At 33.2% G+C, this 21,069-nt stretch overlaps 2 protein-coding genes across 3 annotated transcripts; both read right to left on the reverse strand.

Annotated features, from left to right (window-relative positions):
- Positions 1 to 3,382: 3,382 nt before the first annotated feature.
- LOC129301419 (glucuronoxylan 4-O-methyltransferase 1-like) lies at positions 3,383 to 5,522 on the reverse strand. Its single transcript, XM_054939970.1, has 2 exons — positions 4,773 to 5,522; positions 3,383 to 3,984 (listed from the first exon to the last, which is right to left on the reverse strand). Exons 1-2 carry the CDS (start codon positions 5,003 to 5,005, stop codon positions 3,546 to 3,548), a joined length of 672 nt encoding a protein of 223 aa, XP_054795945.1. The 5' UTR covers positions 5,006 to 5,522; the 3' UTR covers positions 3,383 to 3,545.
- A 407-nt stretch (positions 5,523 to 5,929) lies between these two features.
- On the reverse strand, positions 5,930 to 15,522 carry LOC129301418 (probable serine/threonine-protein kinase At1g09600). Of its 2 annotated transcripts, none has more exons than XM_054939969.1 (9): positions 15,280 to 15,522; positions 14,012 to 15,089; positions 13,149 to 13,433; positions 12,378 to 12,695; positions 8,446 to 8,673; positions 8,182 to 8,282; positions 7,677 to 7,791; positions 7,096 to 7,569; positions 5,930 to 6,789 (listed from the first exon to the last, which is right to left on the reverse strand). In XM_054939969.1, exons 2-9 carry the CDS (start codon positions 14,480 to 14,482, stop codon positions 6,586 to 6,588), a joined length of 2,196 nt encoding a protein of 731 aa, XP_054795944.1. In that variant the 5' UTR covers positions 14,483 to 15,089; positions 15,280 to 15,522; the 3' UTR covers positions 5,930 to 6,585. The 2 variants fall into 2 exon arrangements, with proteins under 2 accessions (XP_054795944.1, XP_054795943.1); XM_054939968.1 differs by having other exon boundaries at positions 14,012 to 14,708; positions 14,795 to 15,522.
- Between the last annotated feature and the right edge of the window lie 5,547 nt (positions 15,523 to 21,069).

The following is a 21,069-nucleotide window of genomic DNA, read 5'->3' on the forward strand; positions in this document are numbered from 1 at the left end:
AAGGATGGGGGTGTAATATGCACTCCTCCCATTTAATATTATAAGATATTTTTTTTAAAATATCATATTTAAAAATATAAAGTATTTTAAATCTTTCAAATATTTAATAATGTTTTTTTAAAATACATTCAATTAGGAGTGTAATTAATAATTTTTTAATTCAGAAACTCTATTAAATAAAATAAACATAAAAAGAGTATATAATTTTAAAGATAATTAACTAACTTATTAAAAAATATGATTTAATTAAAAAGATATTATAATATTATACTGAGTGCATCAAGAAAAAAAAATTTCCAACAAATCTAAACATTTAAGGCCCACCTCATTAACGGCCAACACAAGTAACACTTCTAAATATGAATCACGTTCCCATCAATTTTTACACATATTTGACATTCACATTTTGTTCTGAATATCCCACACATTGCTTGCCTTTGCCTGCAATTTTTAATTAGACCATAATTACAATATCATTTCCAAGAAGATCATCATCCTTACGTCAATTGTAGAATGTGAATTGTCCCAATTTTAAGTTATTTATGCATATATTTTTTTTGAATGAAAATGGATAATACTCACAAAATTGGAAAACGAGCAAAGTTACAAAATAAGCCGAGCATCTATCATCAACGACCACCTCCATTAAAAGACTTTATAAATACGCTAGTTTAGATATTTCTTGAATTGAAATCATATTTTTAATATGTTTTATGCATTTTTTTATGAATATATATATGCACCAAAAAAAAAAGCACAAGATAAGGGGGGCCACACTTTCTTCTCTCTTGTTTTTACCCCAATCCAAAGGAGCTAAGCAATTCACTATAATAAAGGTAGCATATGTTATTATTCCCTTCATTTAAAAATATAAAGTATTTTTAACTAAATTTCACTCCCAATAAAGCAATCACTTACTTTCAAATTAACCCTATTTTTTTATATTTATCCCTATTAAACACCCTATAATAAATATAAAGCCATCCTCAATAGGAGCACTTCTGAAAAAAGGCAATGATTACATCTCGAAAAACTAAAAATGTCTTATATTTTTTAACATTTAACTTTTCAAAAAATGTCTTATAATTTTGAATGAATAGAGTATTTTTTTTTTCTTTTGCGTATAGCATCCGTTATCTCAGCCCACAAATTCACAGGGCCAAACTAATCTAGACCGAGATCGGGTTGGCTCATTTTAAGGGGAAGTCTCTACCACAACCCTTGAGGGGGATTTATCATGTTGGCTGCATTTCCAATGCTCAAACTCGAGATCTTTACTTAAGCTAAGACGATCGCTTATCCGGTTGATCTAAGCATATGGTAGTTATGTTATTGTTCCTCATCCAAGCCAATAAGAGTCAATAGACAACCAAGTATGTAATTCATAGGTTTAAATTCCATTGCCAATGTGAACATTTTGTTGGTAGGTGATCTATAAGTATCTTAATAAGCGCTCTTTGAGTTTAGAGATATATTCTAATTCTTGTAAGCTTTTGAAATCTAACTCACCTAAACTTTTATGTAAAAAAAAAAAAAACTGTACAAAACACACTAATAAACTTGAATTTTATTTGTGAACTCTAAGTGAATTAGGATTTAATTTGAGAATTTCAAGTGAGTTAATATGAATTATGAGAAATTAAATTTTGATCAAAGAAGAATACATTCAAGTGTCTTCCATTTTAAAACACAAGGGATGAAATTGTCCTGACAAATTAGAGAAATAATAAAACTTTTAGCCTCTCAAATTTATTTCAATTATTCATTTGATTCTTGAAGTTTGATATGTATCAACCAAGTTTTTAAAGTCTCGTACACAATTTTATATTCTTAATTGATTTCGTCATACCAGCATTTTTTTTTTTTGCAATCTATAAAGAGGTTGTCATCCTTGAGTTAAATGTTTCACCACATGTATGCGTGTCTAGGATTGTATGCCTTCAAACCACAAGAACTAGTTGTGTATGATTATGAAATTTTAGACATTTGACTGATAAAAATTAAATTTCATGGATCAAATCAATAATTAGATAAATTTGAAGGATCAAAAGTTTTATTATCCCCAAATTAAATTACAATAACCCTGTATTTTCCATAAAAATGATTTTGATTTTAGACTAAAGCATATTAAAATAGGTGAAAGAATGTGATGTATGTGCACCAAAACGAAGGCAGCCATGAGCATGAACTGAGACTTTCAAAAGCATTAGACAGCATGAATTCAGTAATACTACCTGAAATACATTAAACAGGAAGATGGATAATACCTACCTCATTATATCTCCTCAAGGCAAGCATAATCCCTACCTCATTTGAAGGAAGGCTACAACCAGTCGGGTTAGTTAATAAGGCAGATGGATACTTAAGTGAGATGGAAAAACCTACTCTAAAAGCTAATTATTGAGTGAAAAAACTAACCCACCTAAATATCTCATTAAACATCTTATACTATTGAATGCGAGGCTTAATATCCTATACTACCAAGTTACTGATAACCCTTCATAAGTAGCCATTTTTAGAATTGTTAACAACGAATCTCTGATGCTAATTGATGGATACCTAAGTAAGATGATGAATCTCATCCTAAAAGTTAACTATTAAAGTAAGAGAACTAACTCACTTAAATACCATATCAAGCATCCCATAGTGGCACTTGATATCTTATACTACCAACTCTCTATTGAAGACCCAAGGGACTTGAAAGACAAAATTATACAGACAAGAGCTGCAACTAAACTTTCTCTAGACACTAGAACAGCACTTGAAGCCTCAAGCTTATCAACTTAGACTCAAGAGATCTTGATTCTTGATTTAAACATAGCATAGAAGAAATATCTCACTCACAAATGTCACTGTAGTCAAACTAAATGCAATTTGTTCCCCAGGCAATTTATTTGGGATAAGTATTCAATCATCTAATTTTAATTGATGACCGCTACATAATTTCACAATTCAAGTAGGAATTAATCAAATCAAAACTATGCATGACATGATTGCAGTATAACAACTCCAAAATAATATATGAAGTTGATGGGAAAATTGACCCAGCTTTCCTGGGTATGAAACTAGAAATCTACCTCTGATATTATTTTCTTCTCTTAAAATATATGGTAAGAGACCTGTGTGCTTTTATTTAAAAAGAAAAAAGAAAAAGAAAGAAGCATATGTAATGGAATATTTTTCAAAGAGATTGGAGCACATAGAAATTTGCTCAATCAATAATTAGTCCATTATAACATTTTTGTCATCTAGAAATAGTTCAAAAGTATTACTATATGCTTGAAAACAGTTATGTAAAGACATAGGCAACAATTTTTAAATGATTTCAATCTAAACACAATTATTTTTATGTATTCTTTCTCCAAATCTAAATCTTCTTGCATCTAAACACAATTATTTTATGTATTCTTTCTCCAAACACATTCTCCACTTTTATACTCCTATCGTTATTTTTCTCCTATACATGCATATATATCTTCTTTTATAATTAAAAAACAATCTAAGTTTTAGAAAAATCAGTTAAAAAAAAACATTGAAAGCAAATTCTAAAGAGGACAAAATGGTCTATCCAAGTCATCCATGTGAGAAGGAATAGTGAAGTGTCTCAATCTCCCTTCTTGCCGGGTCATGTAATTTTCACATAGAAATTCCATAGAGAACTTATCTTCCACCTCCCTATTGACATCATACACAAACACATGAGCCTCTCCACTGTCCCTGCACCTACCAATCAGACCAGCAGTATATATAGCAGTCATCCTCCCTGGTGCATCCTCATGGTACCCTGTGGGTGCATCCACCATTATCAAATCCCATTGTGTCTGATAAACCTCACTTGGCAACCCTTTCAATGCAAGTTGGCATTTGGACTCTCTTGGATCCCAAACTTCTCTACACTCTCTTCCTCTTCCAACCTCCAGGAGGTTATTTGCTTCACTCACCTTGCTATCATAGGTCACATGGTAGGGCTCTAACTTGGGGAACCTTCAATGGCAGGGTCAAATTTTTGTTTCAGATGAGATCAAAGGCACGTAAATGAGGGGCAGGGGAAAGGGGGCGGAATCTCAAGTTAAGTACTTATTCTAGACTTATTTATAAGTTACTTCTAGCATTTTTTATCAGAATCAATGAAAATCTTGAATCTCGATAATTCTATCTAAAAATTCAATAAATTTTCAACTTTATCTCTATTAAATATACATACTTTAAAAATAAAATACTCTAGTATTTAATAACTTTTCTAGATATGCTTCTAATATCTTAAAGTTTTAGTTATAAGTAAAGGCTATATTTTTTTCCCCAATACAGATCTATTCCAACCATGCATTTCATGTCACTAAAAAGAGTTGTTATTGTGTTGATCTCTTTCCAATCGCATAGATTGCTTGGTTAGAGAGGATAATGAATCTATTTATATACATTAGTATAGATGTTCTTCAATCATGCATTTCATAAGAAAAAGGTAGACAAGATTGTGGATCTCATCTGACAGGTGAAGCCTATTATTATGTTTATCTCTTCCTCATTGCAAAGACACAACTGGGGTGATCATTTTGTATAATTGGAAAGAGATAAACATAATGGTGGATCCCATTTGACTGGTTGAACCTATTATTACGTCTATCTCTTTCTAAGTGTGCAGATACAATTAGACTATGCGTCTTGCGTAATTGGAAAGAGATAAACATATTGCAATTAAACCCTAACAAATTCTTCCATGTGTTTGGGGGGTGGGGGGGGGGACAGAGGTATTAGATCAAGTGGGGGCCAACCTGTGCTTAATTTTCTCAATCCACGCCTCATCTTCTTCAAGGAAGACTGTTCTGCCACCATAGTTGAGAGAACTCCACATGAGGCTGTCATGACCTAAGCCAAAGACTAAGAAATTGCATGGTGATCTCTTCTTAAATACTCTTGCTGTCACTAATATCTCTTTCAGAGTTTGTTGTGGGGTTATGGCTGAGGTTGTGTAATGGATTAGGACTTGAGCTAGAGAAGATGGCATCTTGCTGCAAACAAGTGAAAAATCTCTCGTCTCAGTATCGCTCTTTTCTTTCTCATCACTTAAAGAAGCCTTGGCTCCTTCTGTTTGTAATGAACTTGGATTAGACAGGTCTTGGTTTGAAGAGAAGTTTGATCTTAGCCCAAAGATAAAAGAGCAACCAAAAGCCCCAGAATGAGGAGCTTCAAGTTCAGTGATTAAGTAGCTTTAGGCCTCACAGTTGAGTCAGAAATTGCAGAAGAATTAATCAACAATGGTGGTGTTATTTGGTGTGAAGTTTAGGAAGAAGAAGAAGAAGAGTTTCAAGAGTAGAGAGGTGAATGAATGGAGGCATAGAGAGAGAGAGAGAGAGAGTGAGAGAGTGTGTGATTGGTGTTTGATGCTTGAAGAAGATGGGAATATTTGATGAGGACAAAAGCGCTGAAAGAATTCTCAATGAATCAAAAACCGTACAGTGCTTGTTGTTGGATCTGCAAGGTTGATGAGATTTCTCTTTTCTCAATTACACTATAACTAGAGTGCTAGCAAAGCCAAAAATTAACCACCTTTTCATCTAATCTTCATCTTACTTGATCTCTACTTTTTATGTGACAGCGACCATGTACATGTCCTTAATCAATACTTATTATTCAAAACTAAAAATGGAGCGGGAGAACAATTCATCGTCTTCTTGCATGGGGTTTATGCTCCATGAGTCCATTTTCTTACATCTTTATCACTTTCCCTTTTTTCTTATAGCAAAAAATTTTAAGTGAGTTTAGATTCACTAGGTTCAATACATGCTTCCAAACTCAAAGAACGTTTTCTAATAGGCATTCTCCTCTATTATTATTGTTTTCCATCAATAATGTTCAAGTAATATCTTTATGGTTGTTGTTGTTGTTGAAAAACAACTAAGTTTTTAGATAACAAAAGGAAGATTAGACATTGAAAATAAGTAAATTCCTTTATAATTACAGAAAAAGATCTGCATACAGGACATTGAATATATGTAAATCATTATCAAGAAAAAATCACTATACAAATTTGATCTTTAGCCTAGAGAAGCAGAATGTTATGAAGTGCATTACAAACTGATAATAGATATGATATATTGCGAGCTTTCTTTCTGAGAGGTTGACAAGATAACAATTCCATTTCGATTAAAGATGGCAAACCTAATGCATTTTGCATTTCGAATAAGTGTAATCTGCTTCAACAAAATCAACTTCACCTGTACAAGTTAAATATTGAGCAACTGATCAATTCTCAGCAGAAAACCTCACCATCTAGAAACAAAACAATTTTCTGGTGAGTTAGTCTAAATAACTATCAAACATTAAACAGTCAAACTCCCATTGGCCATCGATTTCATCTGCTCATCGTGCTATCCAGCTTCAAACAACAACAGATTGTTGGTTAGAACTGAGACAGAAGCCATAATCATTGGTGTTCCGAGGACCTTTGATGAGGATGCTCCATGACCATGATTCCTGAAGTTAATTCTGAATTCTCAGCATCAAGGTTTGACAAAATTCCAGAAAAATTATATGGGCACATGCATCCCAAGTCAGAGCATCAAAGCCATCTTCTTCGAAATCTCACTATCGATTTCCAACATGGTGAAGTAGAGATTCAGTTTGGCCATTGTCACTGTCACACTTACTTATCTTGACCTTATCCAAGCGTGCCTTGCGGACTGCTTGCTGGATTTGCTTTTCATTCTCCTTAAGTATTTCATCGAGATTTTCACCTCCAGGGACTAGCGGTCCTGAATAGTATATTTGACCATTTTTTGGGGCAAATGCCTGCATCACAAAAAGAAGATCAAGGTATTACATCTTCTCTTATGTGTAAAGAAAAAACAAGAAAAGAAAAGAAAAAGAAAAAAATCAAGGTATTGCTAGGTAGCTCCATAAGACCATAATCATATTGCTTATAAACCAGCAATCACTACATAATCATTTTTTTTATTCCTCTTTCTGCTTCCCCAGTGGGTTAGTCTTCTAATCAGTATTAATTCTGACAATAATTACTAGAGACGGAAAATTCTAAAAGGGGGTCCAAAAAAGATAGATTAACTGCCCAAATAAACATTTGAGTATTTTCTTTACCTTGGAAGGCTCCTTTGCGCAAGGATGTATGTCCTTCTTGTGTAAAGACTTGAGCAATTGGTTGGATTCGTCATCAACAAGATGGTCATATCGTGTGCCAAAGCAATCATCTGGCCACTGTGAACTCACACTAGCATCTCCACTCATATCAAGCTTTAAACCACCTTCATTGGCAACTGAATTAGAAAATCTTGACAATTGGGCAGCATTCCTGTTCATGTAGGATCTCTGTTTTCTCAACCCCACAGGATTTCCCGAATCATACACATGACCAGGGCCAGCAACAGACTCTTCCTTGTTTGAATTCATATTGCGTGAAGATCCATAGACACTTGGATGCATGGACTGACCAGAATGAGAGAAAGCATTAAGTGCTCTTGTCTTTGAAGGTTCAATAGGGAAGCCAGAACCACCATCCTCATCAGGATTGAACTTCTCACTGATACATTTAGGGTTAGCCTGCCCTTGTCTCTTCTGAAGGAAAGGGGAGGGCAAAAGATAGGGAAAAAGGCGTATTAGACAATTCTCATAAAGTTCTTATGAACAAGAGATCCATAAACTTAGTCTATGAAGCAAGGTACCTCAATTGATGACCGTAACTCAGCATTAGCATCAGGTGCTGGAACAGCTTTAGATTCTTTGGAAACCTTGCTAGCTGATTCCTCTGCATTTCTTTTATTATTTGCTGCTCTTCGTCTGTATTCAAATGAACATGTGGGTAACACAAATAGCTTGCATAGAGAAAGAGAAGGCATGGAAAGTGGAGTGTCTTCACAAAAGCAAATAATGCCCATATCATTCAGTTAAAAGAAGGAGAAAAAAATTTGATCTGAATTACAAAAATTACTCAGAAGAGTTGAAAGTTGATATCTCCAAGAGAAGGTGTAAAAGAGCCACTTTATCACTATTCTGAAGCAAGTTCATATATTATTATAGAACATTGGTATCAGGCAAGTGTTAACAGATATTTTTCTTAATTAAAAATAAATAACACAAAAAATGTTGCAGCAGCATTTTCTGTTTTCACAATTATTGACTATGCTGAAATCAGATGCAACCAAATTATTAGAATTTTTGATGGAATACCTTCTGGCTTCTTCTTGTCGAATCTTGACATCAAACTCCTTACTTGGTGGATATTTTGGCAAAGTTGAAGGATCACAAGGAAGGGGCTTAGTTGCAAAGAACTAGACAAAGAGAACTGTTAGTTAGGAAGGAAAAGGAAAGTTCAAAAAGCATATACTAACAATGCCATGAGATTGCACCATGAAAAATAAAATGGTAGAATGTGACAGAATAATTCCACTCCAGGAGAACTTGTGCTTCAACTGAAATAGAACTTATAACTACCTCGCTCTGAAGTGCTAAAGAAGCAGTTCCTCGATCCTCTGGTTCAATAGCAAGGAGGACTTCCAAAAGGCTTAATGCTGATGGAGGAAAATCCTTAAATGTCTCAGCAACAATACGTTTGTAGGGATGTTGAGGTTTGAAAATTGTTGCATGTGGTAGCTTTGACTTCTTCCAGTATTCTTCAGATGGTGATCCACAGAGTTTGAAGATTTTGTGAAGTTGCTCCACCTACAAAATAGATAGTAAGATCTCATCTTATTGCCCAGTTAAGTCCTAAAATGTTTCACAAGTTCAAAGACGGAAGTGGAGTCATGGGCCCCCATGTATTTGTAGAGAGTTTGAGATAAGCTACACTACTCATAAACAATATGGCTTCCCACAACTTTGATAGATATATTGATATTGATATTGATTAATATCAATGACAGTTGAAGTTTTCATAACAATGGCCTTAATTATTACAGGACATTTCAATTAATTGAGACCGTCTGAAATTAAGTATTTGGCAAAAAATTTACTAGCAACCCTTTGTGCTTGTACAGTTTCTTAGAGCATTTTTCAATCTTTATAGTTATCCATTAATAGCAAAAAAAAAAAAGAACATGGACAATAGACGTTATAATGTTAATGCTAGGTCGTTGCCCGTAAGTAACGCGCTGCATGGCTCGAGTACAGTGATAAGTGAGTTAGAGCCACTGCATCGGCGCCCGGATGTAGTGTTAAATGAGCAAGGGCTACCGCGTCATTCTGGACGCACGCGGCTAAAGAAGTTAGTCCATAAGAGCAAAATTAGATTTGGTACTTGGAATGTTGGGACATTAAATTGTAAATCTGTAGAGGTTGTAGGGGTTATGATTCAAAGGAAAATCAATATCATTTGCTTGCAAGAAACAAAATGGCGTGGAGAAGAAGCTAAGGATATTCAAGGTTTCAAACTTTGGTATACAGGAAAAGTAAGTGCACGCAATGGAGTAGGCATCATTATAGATAAGGAGTGGAAGAAGAACGTTGTAGCAGTTAGCAGAATTGGAGATAGAATTATTTCTTTAAAAATGATAATTGGACGTGAGACTGTTAATATTGTTAGCGCTTATGCGCCGCAAGTCGGGACAGAAGCCAGTCTTAAGGAATTATTTTGGGAGGATCTAGAGGGGTTGATTCGACACATACCACAGAGTGAAAAGATTTTTATTGGAGGAGACTTTAATGGGCATGTCGGGAGGGAAGCTGGTCAGTATGCGAGGGTGCATGGTGGTTTTGGTTTTGGAGAGCTAAACAATGAAGGACAAACTCTTCTTGATTTCTCATTGGCGTATGATTTTAAGATTGCCAACACTTGTTTCAAGAAGAGAGATGAGCATCTCATCACTTACAAAAGTGGAGCCTCAAGGTCGCAGATTGATTTTCTTTTGGTTAGGAACACAGATAGAAAACTTTGTAAAAATTGTAAGGTGATACCCGGAGATGCTGTAACGACACAACATAGGGTCCTAGTCCTTGATGTGTGTATTATGAGTAAAATTCAAAAACGTCGACAAGTAGTAACACCAAGGATTAGGTGGTGGCAATTAAAAGGTGAGAAGCAAGATATTTTCAAGCGAAATCTTTTGGATAAAGGAATTTGGGATTCTCAGGGAAGTGCTAACATTATATGGGAGGATATGGCTAAAAAGATACGGGAGGTTGCAAAAGTAGTTTTGGGAGAATCGAAAGGTTCTGGTCCGAGAGATAAGGAGTCTTGGTGGTGGAATAATAGTGTACAGGACAAAATCAAGTATAAGAAGAACTGTTTTAAAGCCATACATTTGTGTAACAATGAGGAAAATTGGGAGAGGTACCGTATGGCTAAGAAGGAAACTAAGAGAGCTGTGGGTGAAGCTCGTTCTAAAGCTTTTGAAGAATTTTATAAGAACCTTGAGACGAAGGAAGGAGAGCAAAATATTTATAAGATTGCCAAGAGTAGGGAAAGAAAATCAAGAGATCTAGAACAGGTAAGGTGTATTAAGGATGAAGAGGAAAGAATTTTAGTTACAGATGATGAAATTAAAAATAGATGGGAGACTTATTTTTCTAAACTTTTCAATGATGGAGAGGATTCATCTAGTAACTTGGAGGATTTAGTAACTGGTGAAGGAGAACAAAATTTGTCATTCTATCGAAAAATACGTGATAAGGAGGTAAAGGAAGCTCTTAAGAAAATGGCAAATGGTAGAGCCAACGGACCTGATTGTATATCTATCGAAGCGTGGAAATGTTTAGGTGAAGAAGGGGTGAGATGGTTAACTAAGTTATTTAATGTGATTTTACGGTCCAAGAAAATGCCTGATGAGTGGAGGAGAAGTACATTAATTCCTATTTATAAAAATAAAGGAGATATTCAGAATTGTACTAACTATAGAGGGATTAAACTCATGAGCCACACAATGAAATTGTGGGAGAAAGTAATTGAGCACAGGTTGAGATTGGAGACAAGTATTTCTGAGAATCAATTTGGTTTTATGCCAGGTAGATCAACTACAGAGGCGATTTATCTACTAAGGGGATTAATGGAAAAGTATCGTTGTAAAGATAAAGATCTACACATGGTTTTTATTGATTTGGAAAAAGCTTATGACCGTATACCAAGAGAAGTGCTTTGGAAAGCGTTGGAAAAAAAGGGAGTACGGATTGCTTATATTAAAGCCATACAAGATATGTATGAGGGGGTAAAAACTAGTATAAGAACGCCTAGTGGTCAAACAAAGGATTTTCCTATAAAGATTGGACTACATCAGGGATCATCTCTGAGTCCTTATTTGTTTAACTTGATTTTAAATGTTTTGACGGAACATATTCAAGAGGAAATCCCGAAATGTATGCTCTTCGCGGATGATATAGTTCTTATAGCAGAGACAAGAAAAGAGGTTAATTGCAAACTTGAGTTATGGAGGAGGACATTGGAGTCGAAAGGTTTTCGTCTGAGTAGAAGTAAGACGGAATATTTATATTGTAAATTTGGTAAAGGACTATTCGAAAATAATTTGGAAGTGAAATTGGGAGATCAAATTATACCTCAAGTGGAAAAGTTTAGATATTTGGGAGCCATTATTCAAAATGATGGCGAAATCAGTGGAGATATTTCACATAGAATTCAAGCTGGGTGGTTTAATTGGAGAAAAGCTAAAGGAGTTATTTGTGACCGTAAGGTGCCTAATAAACTTAAAGGAAAGTTTTATCGTACTGCTATCAGACCGGCAATGTTATATAGTAGTGAATGCTGGGCTCTAACGGGACAGCAAGAGCATAAAGTTGGAGTAGCAGAGATGAGAATGTTACGATGGATGTGCGGACATACACGTAAAGATAAAATTCGAAATGAGCACATACGCGAAAAAGTGAGGGTGGCACCTATTGAGGAAAAAATGGTAGAAAATCGGTTGAGATGGTTTGGGCATGTACAAAGAAGACCAAGGGAGGCACCAGTGAGAAGAGTGGAACATATAACTTTGAGTCCGATTAAGAGAGGTAGAGGAAGGCCTAAGAGAACACTCTTGGAAGTTGTTGAACGTGATCTCTTAATTAATAATATTTCTAAAAGCTTAATAAATGATAGAGCACAATGGCGTCTTGCAATCCATGTAGCCGACCCCACCTAGTGGGATAAAGGCTTGTTGTTGTTGTTGTTGTTGTTGTATGATGGTTGCAGATTAAACAAGCAGATGCAGTGGTAAGCTACGGGATTTTAGGCTAGAAATGTGACAATTTTATCAAGAGTACTTCCATTCTACTTCTATGGATGAAAATTCATCTTCCAACGCTCATGTAAGGATGCTAAGAAGAAAGAAGAGAAATTTGACTACTTCAAACTTATGTCACCAAAAGATGCTGCTCAGAATAATGGATGGTTAGGCTTCAGTATGTCCAATAAAAAATAGAATGCATGAAGGAACTACCTCTGTTCGTCCAGGCATTATAGGCTTTCCGGCAAACAACTCTGCAAGAATGCAACCAGCACTCCACAAGTCCACCGCAACTCCATAATTTGTGGCTCCCAGTAGGAGTTCCGGTGGTCGGTACCACAAGGTAACCACACGACTTGTCAAAACCTGAGCCTTAGAAGGCTCAAAGAAAGTTGCTAGCCCAAAATCACCAATCTTTAGAATGCCATTCTTGTCAATCAGAAGATTTGAGCCCTTGATGTCTCGATGCAGAACACCATGACTGTGGCAGTGCTCAATACCACAAAGCAGCTGTTGCATGTAACATTTGATCTGCAGCATTAGAGAAAACGTTGAGTCCCCTTATACATGCTGAAGAAATAGAAGACATGAATGAGGAAAACTCTCTCGTAGAAACTTATATTTCTACAAGATTAATATGTTTGACCTATAATATTTAGTTTAAGAGAAAATAGTTATAGAAACGTGAGTTTGTAGCTCAAGATTCTATTTCTAGCTTGATAGTTTTTGTCTTGTATCAGACAATTCTTTTATAGTCATACAATGACTTCCTAAATCTTACATTTACAAGATTCATAATGACTGCAATTAAACATTAAGCAAATTTGTATATGTCAAAAAACCTTAAATTAAATTAAATATATCTAAAAATACGCCCATCAAATTGATTTGCCCAAAAGGCAGGTATTAGACTTAGAGCAACAAAAGACAGAAACAGGTTTTGTCTGAACAATGGGCACATAATCAGAAGGAAAAATCAACTACCTGCCCTTCAGTGAACTTGATGCCAGGTGTTGCTGAAAGCCCTGCAAGATCATGTTCCATATATTCAAAAACGAGGTACAAGCTACCTGATACCCGTGAAGTAATGATGCCTTCAAGTTTCATGACATTTGGATGATCAAGCCTCCGCAGTACAATAATTTCTCTTGCCATAAAACGAACACTTTCTGGATCCATATTAGCAAATCGAATCTTCTTCAATGCAACAATTTTGCTTGTTTCAAGATCACGAGCTCTGTAAACACTGCTGTAAGTTCCCTGCCCAATCTGCAGAATGACAGGAAACTTTATTTGCTTATTTTAAGAAAAGCATAGGATAAATTCTCCTTGAATTAAAAGAAAAAAAATGGGCCAAGGAAGAACTATTAAATATTAATAGACATCAAAGCTGTGCTCAAACCAAAAAGTTATTCTTTATAGCCTAGGGAGGCTTAAAACCTTATCAACTGACACAAAAAAGAGTATTTCATACTTCAAGGGCAGAAGAAAACAAATTTCTCCCCAGCAATTAATGCTTCAAAGCATACAACAACTTTCAAGCCAGATTTATATAGTCTAAATAAATTATTTGAAAAAAAAATACTTTGCACCATTCTTCTGAATTTAAAATGGTGACTCCCATAAGTTACAATATAGCGAAACTATGGTTGGCTGAATCTTTTCAATCAAGTGGTATGTCATTTAACACTATATGATCATCAGACAGAAGATGCTTCCACATCTGAGTGCCAATAATAAAATTTCAAATATATATCATAGCTTTAAAGGATTGCTAGTCTATTTATCTATAAAAATCAATAAATAAATACAAATAAACAATAAATGTATCAAGTGACTCAACTTGCCTTTTCCAACTTCTCATATGCGTCTGCTCTGCGAGGTATCCACCCATTAATGGCTTCCCCTGCAACTGCAGTAAGCCAAGAAGGCCAGCCAGCAAGAACTTGAGCTCCTCTTTCCCCTTTAGGTACGGTAACTATCCTAGCCATCTTAGGTTGTCCTTGTCCTCCATTTCCAATTCCCATGTTTGAGGCCATATGAACCAGTTGTTTTGCAGGCTTTGCAGTAGTCTCTGTTTCTCCGTTCTTCTCCCCCTCATCTGATGAAACGGAAGTGGACCCTGAAGTTCCATCCCGAGACGGATTAGATATCAACCGTGTAGTCGCATCATTACCACTACCATCAGCCTCTATTGCTACCTTCTCTCCCGAACTCAAATGTTTTGAGATTCTATTAGCCTTCGTATCCTTGTCTCTGGTATGGTTCTCAGCAACGTAATCATCTGAAGATTTCCCTTTCGAGCATATACAACCCATAACACCAGTTTACAGGCCCCAAAATTTCTCGAACACCACTCGAATCAGTCAAAATCGTCACTTTCACATAAACAAATTCAAAATGCTCTGCGCTAAAATGTTTTGATCCTCCTCAGAATGCTATATCACCAATTTATGCTCAAGAAAATGAACTAAACTCAATGCTTCTCTTTCACTGCAGTGAAACGAGAGATAGCCAGATCCGCAAATCACCAATACGCATATCCTAAGAAATTCGCAAGAATTTGAACGGTTGACTCCAGTGGAGAATAAAATCAAGGAAAAAGTGAGCCCCAAATCAAAATTCCTTACGTCAGCGAGAATCCGAGTCACGAGCACCCACTTTGCAAGAAGATGGTTTAAAGGTGAACACTAAAGCCGTATAAGTTGTAAGCAGTTGCGAAACCAAACCGCAGTTGGTAAATGTGGATCATGGAAATCTCGCCTTCATAATCCGGAAGGCTCTGAAATGGTTGCTCTCCAATGTTTTTTCTGCTATAAACGTGTCAATGCCACCAACGAAGCAGGTGCCCCAACTAAGCGATACAACTATCTCAACGAACAGACAAGAATTGCACTTTTTACTTTTCTGGATTAGGAATGTGAGCTGTGAAACAAAAGAACGGATAAGCAAGTAAAGATCCTACGGAGAAAATATTCCGGAAATAGGAAGAGGAAGAGAGAATAAGAAATTTTCGGATCTGGGTTACGCGGAAAAACTGACTAGCCTGTGAATTAGGGATTATCTGTTAAGAAACGGTTCAAAAATCTCAACACAATATGATAGGGAGATTTACCCAATTATGCTTCGTCGGAGTAACGGAAGAAGAAATCAAGTGAAGTAAGCAGAATTGTGAAGAAGAAAAAGAAGAAGAAGAGAGGAAGACCATAGCGTTGCAATGAAACGAGTTTTGGAGAGAATGGCGATGAGTATTGGACGAAGAGAATCATGGGGGCTTATGGGTGTGAGGTGAACTGAAGGAGGAAGGAACGAAAGCAAAAGGGAAACCGAAACTGAAAACGGAAACAGGGAAAAGCTTTTGATTGAAGTCAGTAGATCCAATGAACTGAGAATATATTTTTTTCTAAGGATGTTAGAACGGACAAGGATTTCCTAACAATAAAAAATGAACGGTATAGATTTTGCCACGTGTAAACGTGTGGAGGCCACATAATTGGAGATTCTCACATCAATTCGAAGTTGGTGACGTTTTGTTTATTGTGTTAAACTTTAAACTCTAGACTTGTAGAGTTGGTGTTGAAAAAAAAGGAGGGGGTACCTCATCGAAGACCCTTAAGAGAAAAAACAGTACACTTAAAACTTAATATATTTTAAAATTATTTTGCAGGCTCAATGACTTTTTTATAAATATATTTAAAAAAAACACAATTATTGTTAATGAAAAAAAACAAATACAACTTTATATTTATATAATTATATATTTATGAATTCATAATTTTAAATTCACATATTAATAAATAAGTATTCATTAAAAGTGAAATATTTGTTGAGGATTGACATAATTCTTTTAGCCAACTTAATAAACCTACAACTTAAAGTTTAAGTATTCATAAATATAGGTTCATCTATTTACAAATCAAATCCAAAATTTATAACTTTATATATTTAAAATTAAGATTTATTATAACAGTCAACTTAAATTTTTACAATTATCTATTCATTCTGATAAAAAAAAATTACCTATTCATTAATTTATAACTTTATATTCACATATTATCAAGTAATTATTCATTGGTAGTAAAATTCTTATTCAAGTTTAACAAATTCGTCTTAGCCACTAGATAAATTTATAACTTAATGTTTGAATATTCACAAGTATATATTTATTTACTCACAAGTCAAAATACATAATTTTATGCTTTTATCATGACAGGAAATTCAAATTTTTATAACTAAATATTCACAAGTTCATATCTTTAAATTTATATATTAATAAATAATTGTTCATTAGTAGTTAACCTAAAGTTTTTTTTCTTACTAAAGATAATTATATATTTTCTTTTTAAAATATATTTGTAAAAAAGATTCTTTAACTTGTAAAATAATTTTAAAATATATTTAGTTCTAAACGCATTTTTCTCCTTCAGGAGCCTAGGTGAGATCCTCCGAAAAAACAAAAACAAAAGAAAACTCTAAAGTAGGGTATCATATCTTTTTCGCCATTTTTTTTTTTTTTGCTACACTTAAAAATCAGCACATTGTCACATTTGAAATGCGAGGGAATTGAGAATGACATTAAAAAAATAGAGAGAAATTATTTTTTGAAACAAAAACCAAATAAAATAAATTTATCATCAAAATTTTTAAGCTTTAAAGAAAAACTTCGAAAATCTTTTTTTTTTTTTAATGGACAGGATCATTTGGGGGGAAAAAAAGCTAGACAAGCTGTTTACGATAGGTAAAAAACAATTACCTCAGAATAATTGAGCAAAATAAATAGGAAAAATTACATCTGTTTTCTATTTCTACATTTTTAAAATAATTTTATAGAATAATTTTGAAGAATAAGTTTTGAAAAAATATATTTAAACCATCATATTAAAAAAACATATATAAAATTGTGAAATAAAGAGTAAAAGAATTATTTATTTTATTAACATAATTATTATTAATAAAAACACAATGCTTTTTGTCTTTTTTCTGGTTTTACAAAATAAAAGTAAATAAATATAAAAATATTTTTATTTTTTAGTTTTTAGAATAATTTTTTATCTTTTTAAGGAGATCATAGAAAACATATTTTCTAACAAATTTTTTAAAACTATTTTGAAAACAGGTAATCATTCCCATAATACAATTAAATATTATAAGTTTTATGGACAACTAAGTGTATAAAAATGATAATTATATAGTACTCAATTAATAATTGTCATTTTTACGTTCTGGATTGTCCATGTATCTTGTAATGCTTGTTAATTATTGTGTTATGGAAGAATTGAGTGTAATCCTATGACCTTAGATATATTCCAATTACAGAATCACTCTACCATCAACTTCTTTTATAGGAGGTTGCAATTTTATAAAAATATGACATGCTTTACCAAATTTACCCCTCATTTATATCAATACTTCAATGCCTTTAACACAATATAGGGAGTAGTAGAGTATTGCTCTAAGGGTAAAATAGAAAAAAAAAAATCATTAAAAAATGACATTTAATATGAAACGATTTTTCTTTAAGACGACAGATATAATGAAATAGAGGAAGTATTAAATAAATGGTAAGCAAAACTGAACATAATCGATCATACCAAACTAATTCAATAAAAACTGAATAAAACCAATCATTAATAAAATTTAATTTGGTTTTATAATTTAAAAACCAAGTGGTTTGATTTAGGTTTTAGTTTTTTTTTTCTTTAAAACTTTTACTAAACCTGAACCATACCTTTTATATTTTTAAATGTATTTGTTATGATTAATATTAGACTATTAGTGTTTATTTTTTAAAAAATTCTAACTCCGACTAAAGTCCAGCCCCAACCTAAAATACTTTAATAAAATCTCTAACCCTTCGTTCCTCAATTTTGCTATTAAAAAATCCAATGCATGTGCTCATATTACTTCAAGAATGATTTTTTAAATAATTTTAAAGATAGAATTTCCCTTTTTATTTAAAATGAGTTATTTTTCATCATAAACATTAAGACAATGTGTAATAAATTTAACTTATGTTACTTACAAATGCATATACAATGTTTATTGACAATGGAATTTGATTTTTTTTTCTGGATATGATGTTGATTTTCATTTATGAATAATAAAGTTGACAATGTAATTTAAAGTTGGAATATGAAAGAAAAAAGGAGAGTCAAAAATCCTATTTAGCCTTAATATATGATTTTATATGTTAAAAATATTAAAACTTAATCCATGTATAAACTAAATTGCTTAGAAACTGAACTAAACTAATCTTAATAGAAAACCAAGCATGTGCCTTTTTTTGCACAACTCAATTGATTTGGTTTAGTTCATATTTTAAGCAAAATTAAATTAAACCATGCTTTTGACCACCCTTAATTAAAGTAATGTTGATATTATTAGAGGGTATTAATCATTTTTTAATATTTCAATAATTTTTATATCATATTTCAATAATTTGTATACTGTAGATAGCTCTGATTATGCTTCACGAGCCCAAAAGAGTCTTTTCTTAGACTGAACACCCAGTGAGTGCATGTTGTGGACAAAGAGATCACCAATAAAGAAATCACATTTTTTCCCTTTTTTAAATATGAAAACCCTTTAAAGCACTTGTAGTTGATGGACTTCATGCAAGTTTTTTTTTTTTTGGAAAATCACATTTAAAGACTACTCGATTAAATTATTTGTACATAAAAATTAATAAAAAATAGATTGTTATTAAAATGAGAATATGAAATTATTTTTTATGAAATGAAACTTGTTATTAGTCTTTATCTATGATTAATTTACTTGAGTAATCTTTGAATGTGATTCTCCATTATTTTTCCCAATGTTGGCAGGACATAATTGGTGATTCCATCCATACTATTGTAAAAAATGTATGTTAAAGGCAAAACCTTAAGCCTAGTTTAAATAGAATTTCAATTGCTCTAATTCCCAAGGTTTAGCAACTTGAATGTTTAAAGCAATCCAGATCAATTAACTTGTGTACGTTTATCTTCAAGATTATTACTAAGGTCATGGCTAATGAGTTCCAACCTATGATGCAAACTCTTGATCTTCCTTTCCATTCCAACTTTATCGTGGACTAAAACATCATTATCTTGCAAGTCGCAAGAGGTCATCCATTTCATGAGGTAAAAAAAGTAAGACAAGTTAGATGGCTATAAAAATTTATTTGGATGGGGCTTTTGACAAACTCCAATGAGAGTAATTGGAGACACTTTAAAGGATGTAGGGATACCAAATCAACTAGTGAATGTTATTGTGCAATATATCTCAACCTCCACTATATAGGTTGTTAGAATATTTTTAAAATAAAGAGATTTTTTTTTTTAAAATCGTGTCTTTATAAATTAAAGAGTTACGTCCTTATAAATTAAGGAATTTTTATAAAAGGTTATGCAAATAGTTGTAATATCTAAGATCATGTCTTTCTAAATTCTAAAGGCGTCTTTAGAGAGTTATAAAACTAAAAAGTGTCACTTAATAAAGGGAAGATATTTCAAAAAAATTCTACATAGTAAAAGGATTTTTTTTATGAAAAGTTATTATAAAATTAAAAGGGGCAAAAATGTCTTGGAAGTTTTTTTCTCAAAAAAAAAAACTCGATACTCTTACCTTTTAAGATGAGCAATATTACTTTGAAAGTGCTATTGAGCAATGTCACTTTTTTTTAACATTTGACTAATCAAGTGTTGATATCATTAATTTGGAAAACCATGTGGCACTTTGCTTAGGGGAAAGAAAAGAAGGAAGATGATAAGATTACTTCAAACGCTCATATTGTCATATTTTCATAATAAGGAAGACAATGAAATTCATTTCATATGCTAAATTCTTTATACCACAACAATCCATCTTGTCGAGTTCTAATATGTAAACCTACACGTGCATTTTAATACGAACAAGGACGATTGTTACTAAACATACCTTATATACCCTTTGAGTTTCTAAGAATTTCTCAACCAATCTCATACAGATTTTCCTATTAGGCATCTTGAATCTCACAAGTAATAAGAAGGAGATAGAGGAAAGAAGGATCAAGGAAAATTGGCAAACCCAAATCTAGCTTGGATGAATAAGAATGACCTCGATTTCTAGATCTGGCTTCATGTTTGTTAATGCTTAGTTAGCAAACCCAACACAAATTAGCTAATCCCACTTGTCTTCCATTTGGTCAAATTTTGATTTTAATGATCAACATTCCTAGATTTAATGGTGAGGCAAAATTGCTCTAACCAAAAGATAAGGATACACAATACTCCTTTGAAAAACTTTTGAGGTATTTTTGCCCATTAACACTATTAATTATTAAACTATATAGATTCATGAACCAATATAAAGATTACGCCCAACATGGTTATAACTTTTAAGAAGAGTTTTATTATTTAAAAGGTACCACTTTACAGTATCACTTTAGTTTGCTATCTATAAATATCCCTCACTGTTACTTATTTGGAATATCCAAACATATCCATCCATTAAAACCCATTGCCTTTATTCTTCAAATGTATGAAAAATAAAGTCAAATTATGACTTTATAAAAAACCATTGTTGTCTTGGTAATGCAAATCCTACTTAAGGGTTTTCATTATATCTTGAAAGAAACTTGTCATCAACCCAACTACCCCATAGAACTTGGGGGTGAATTTAAACCTGAAGAAAAGTGTTGCCCACACCTTAAAGACATCATGCACAATTTTCTTCTTCACCCTCTACTTCTTTTGTTCTTTAAAGAGCCATCCCTGCTAGCATAGGTCCTCTAGAATGGTCATCCCATGGCCAAATCATAACCACAAGAGGCATTTGGCAAACAACAGATCCACCTTCTCCTTATATTTTTCATCCTTTCCATAGAGTGTTTGTTCTAAACTATTGAGAATTTTGTCAATGACAAACAATAGAAAGCAATTCATAT

The sequence above is a fragment of the Prosopis cineraria genome, unplaced genomic scaffold (assembly GCF_029017545.1).
Source record: "Prosopis cineraria cultivar Desert tree isolate PC_DT_omini unplaced genomic scaffold, ASM2901754v1 PC2101, whole genome shotgun sequence".
NCBI lineage: Eukaryota > Viridiplantae > Streptophyta > Magnoliopsida > Fabales > Fabaceae > Prosopis > Prosopis cineraria.

What these genes read in the sequence shown, in the direction of transcription:
- LOC129301419 (XM_054939970.1), bottom strand. Translation starts at nt 5,005, where the DNA reads ATGCCATCTTCTCTAGCTCAAGTCCTAATCCATTACACAACCTCAGCC. An exon ending in ATTGAGAAAATTAAGCACAG is followed by an intron (nt 3,985 to 4,772) that starts GTTGGCCCCCAC and finishes CTGCCATTGAAG; the next exon opens with GTTCCCCAAGTTAGAGCCCT.
- LOC129301418 (XM_054939969.1), bottom strand. Translation starts at nt 14,482, where the DNA reads ATGGGTTGTATATGCTCGAAAGGGAAATCTTCAGATGATTACGTTGCT. An exon ending in TCAAGTTCACTGAAGGGCAG is followed by an intron (nt 12,696 to 13,148) that starts GTAGTTGATTTT and finishes CTAATGCTGCAG; the next exon opens with ATCAAATGTTACATGCAACA. An exon ending in AGTTACGGTCATCAATTGAG is followed by an intron (nt 7,570 to 7,676) that starts GTACCTTGCTTC and finishes CCTTTCCTTCAG; the next exon opens with AAGAGACAAGGGCAGGCTAA.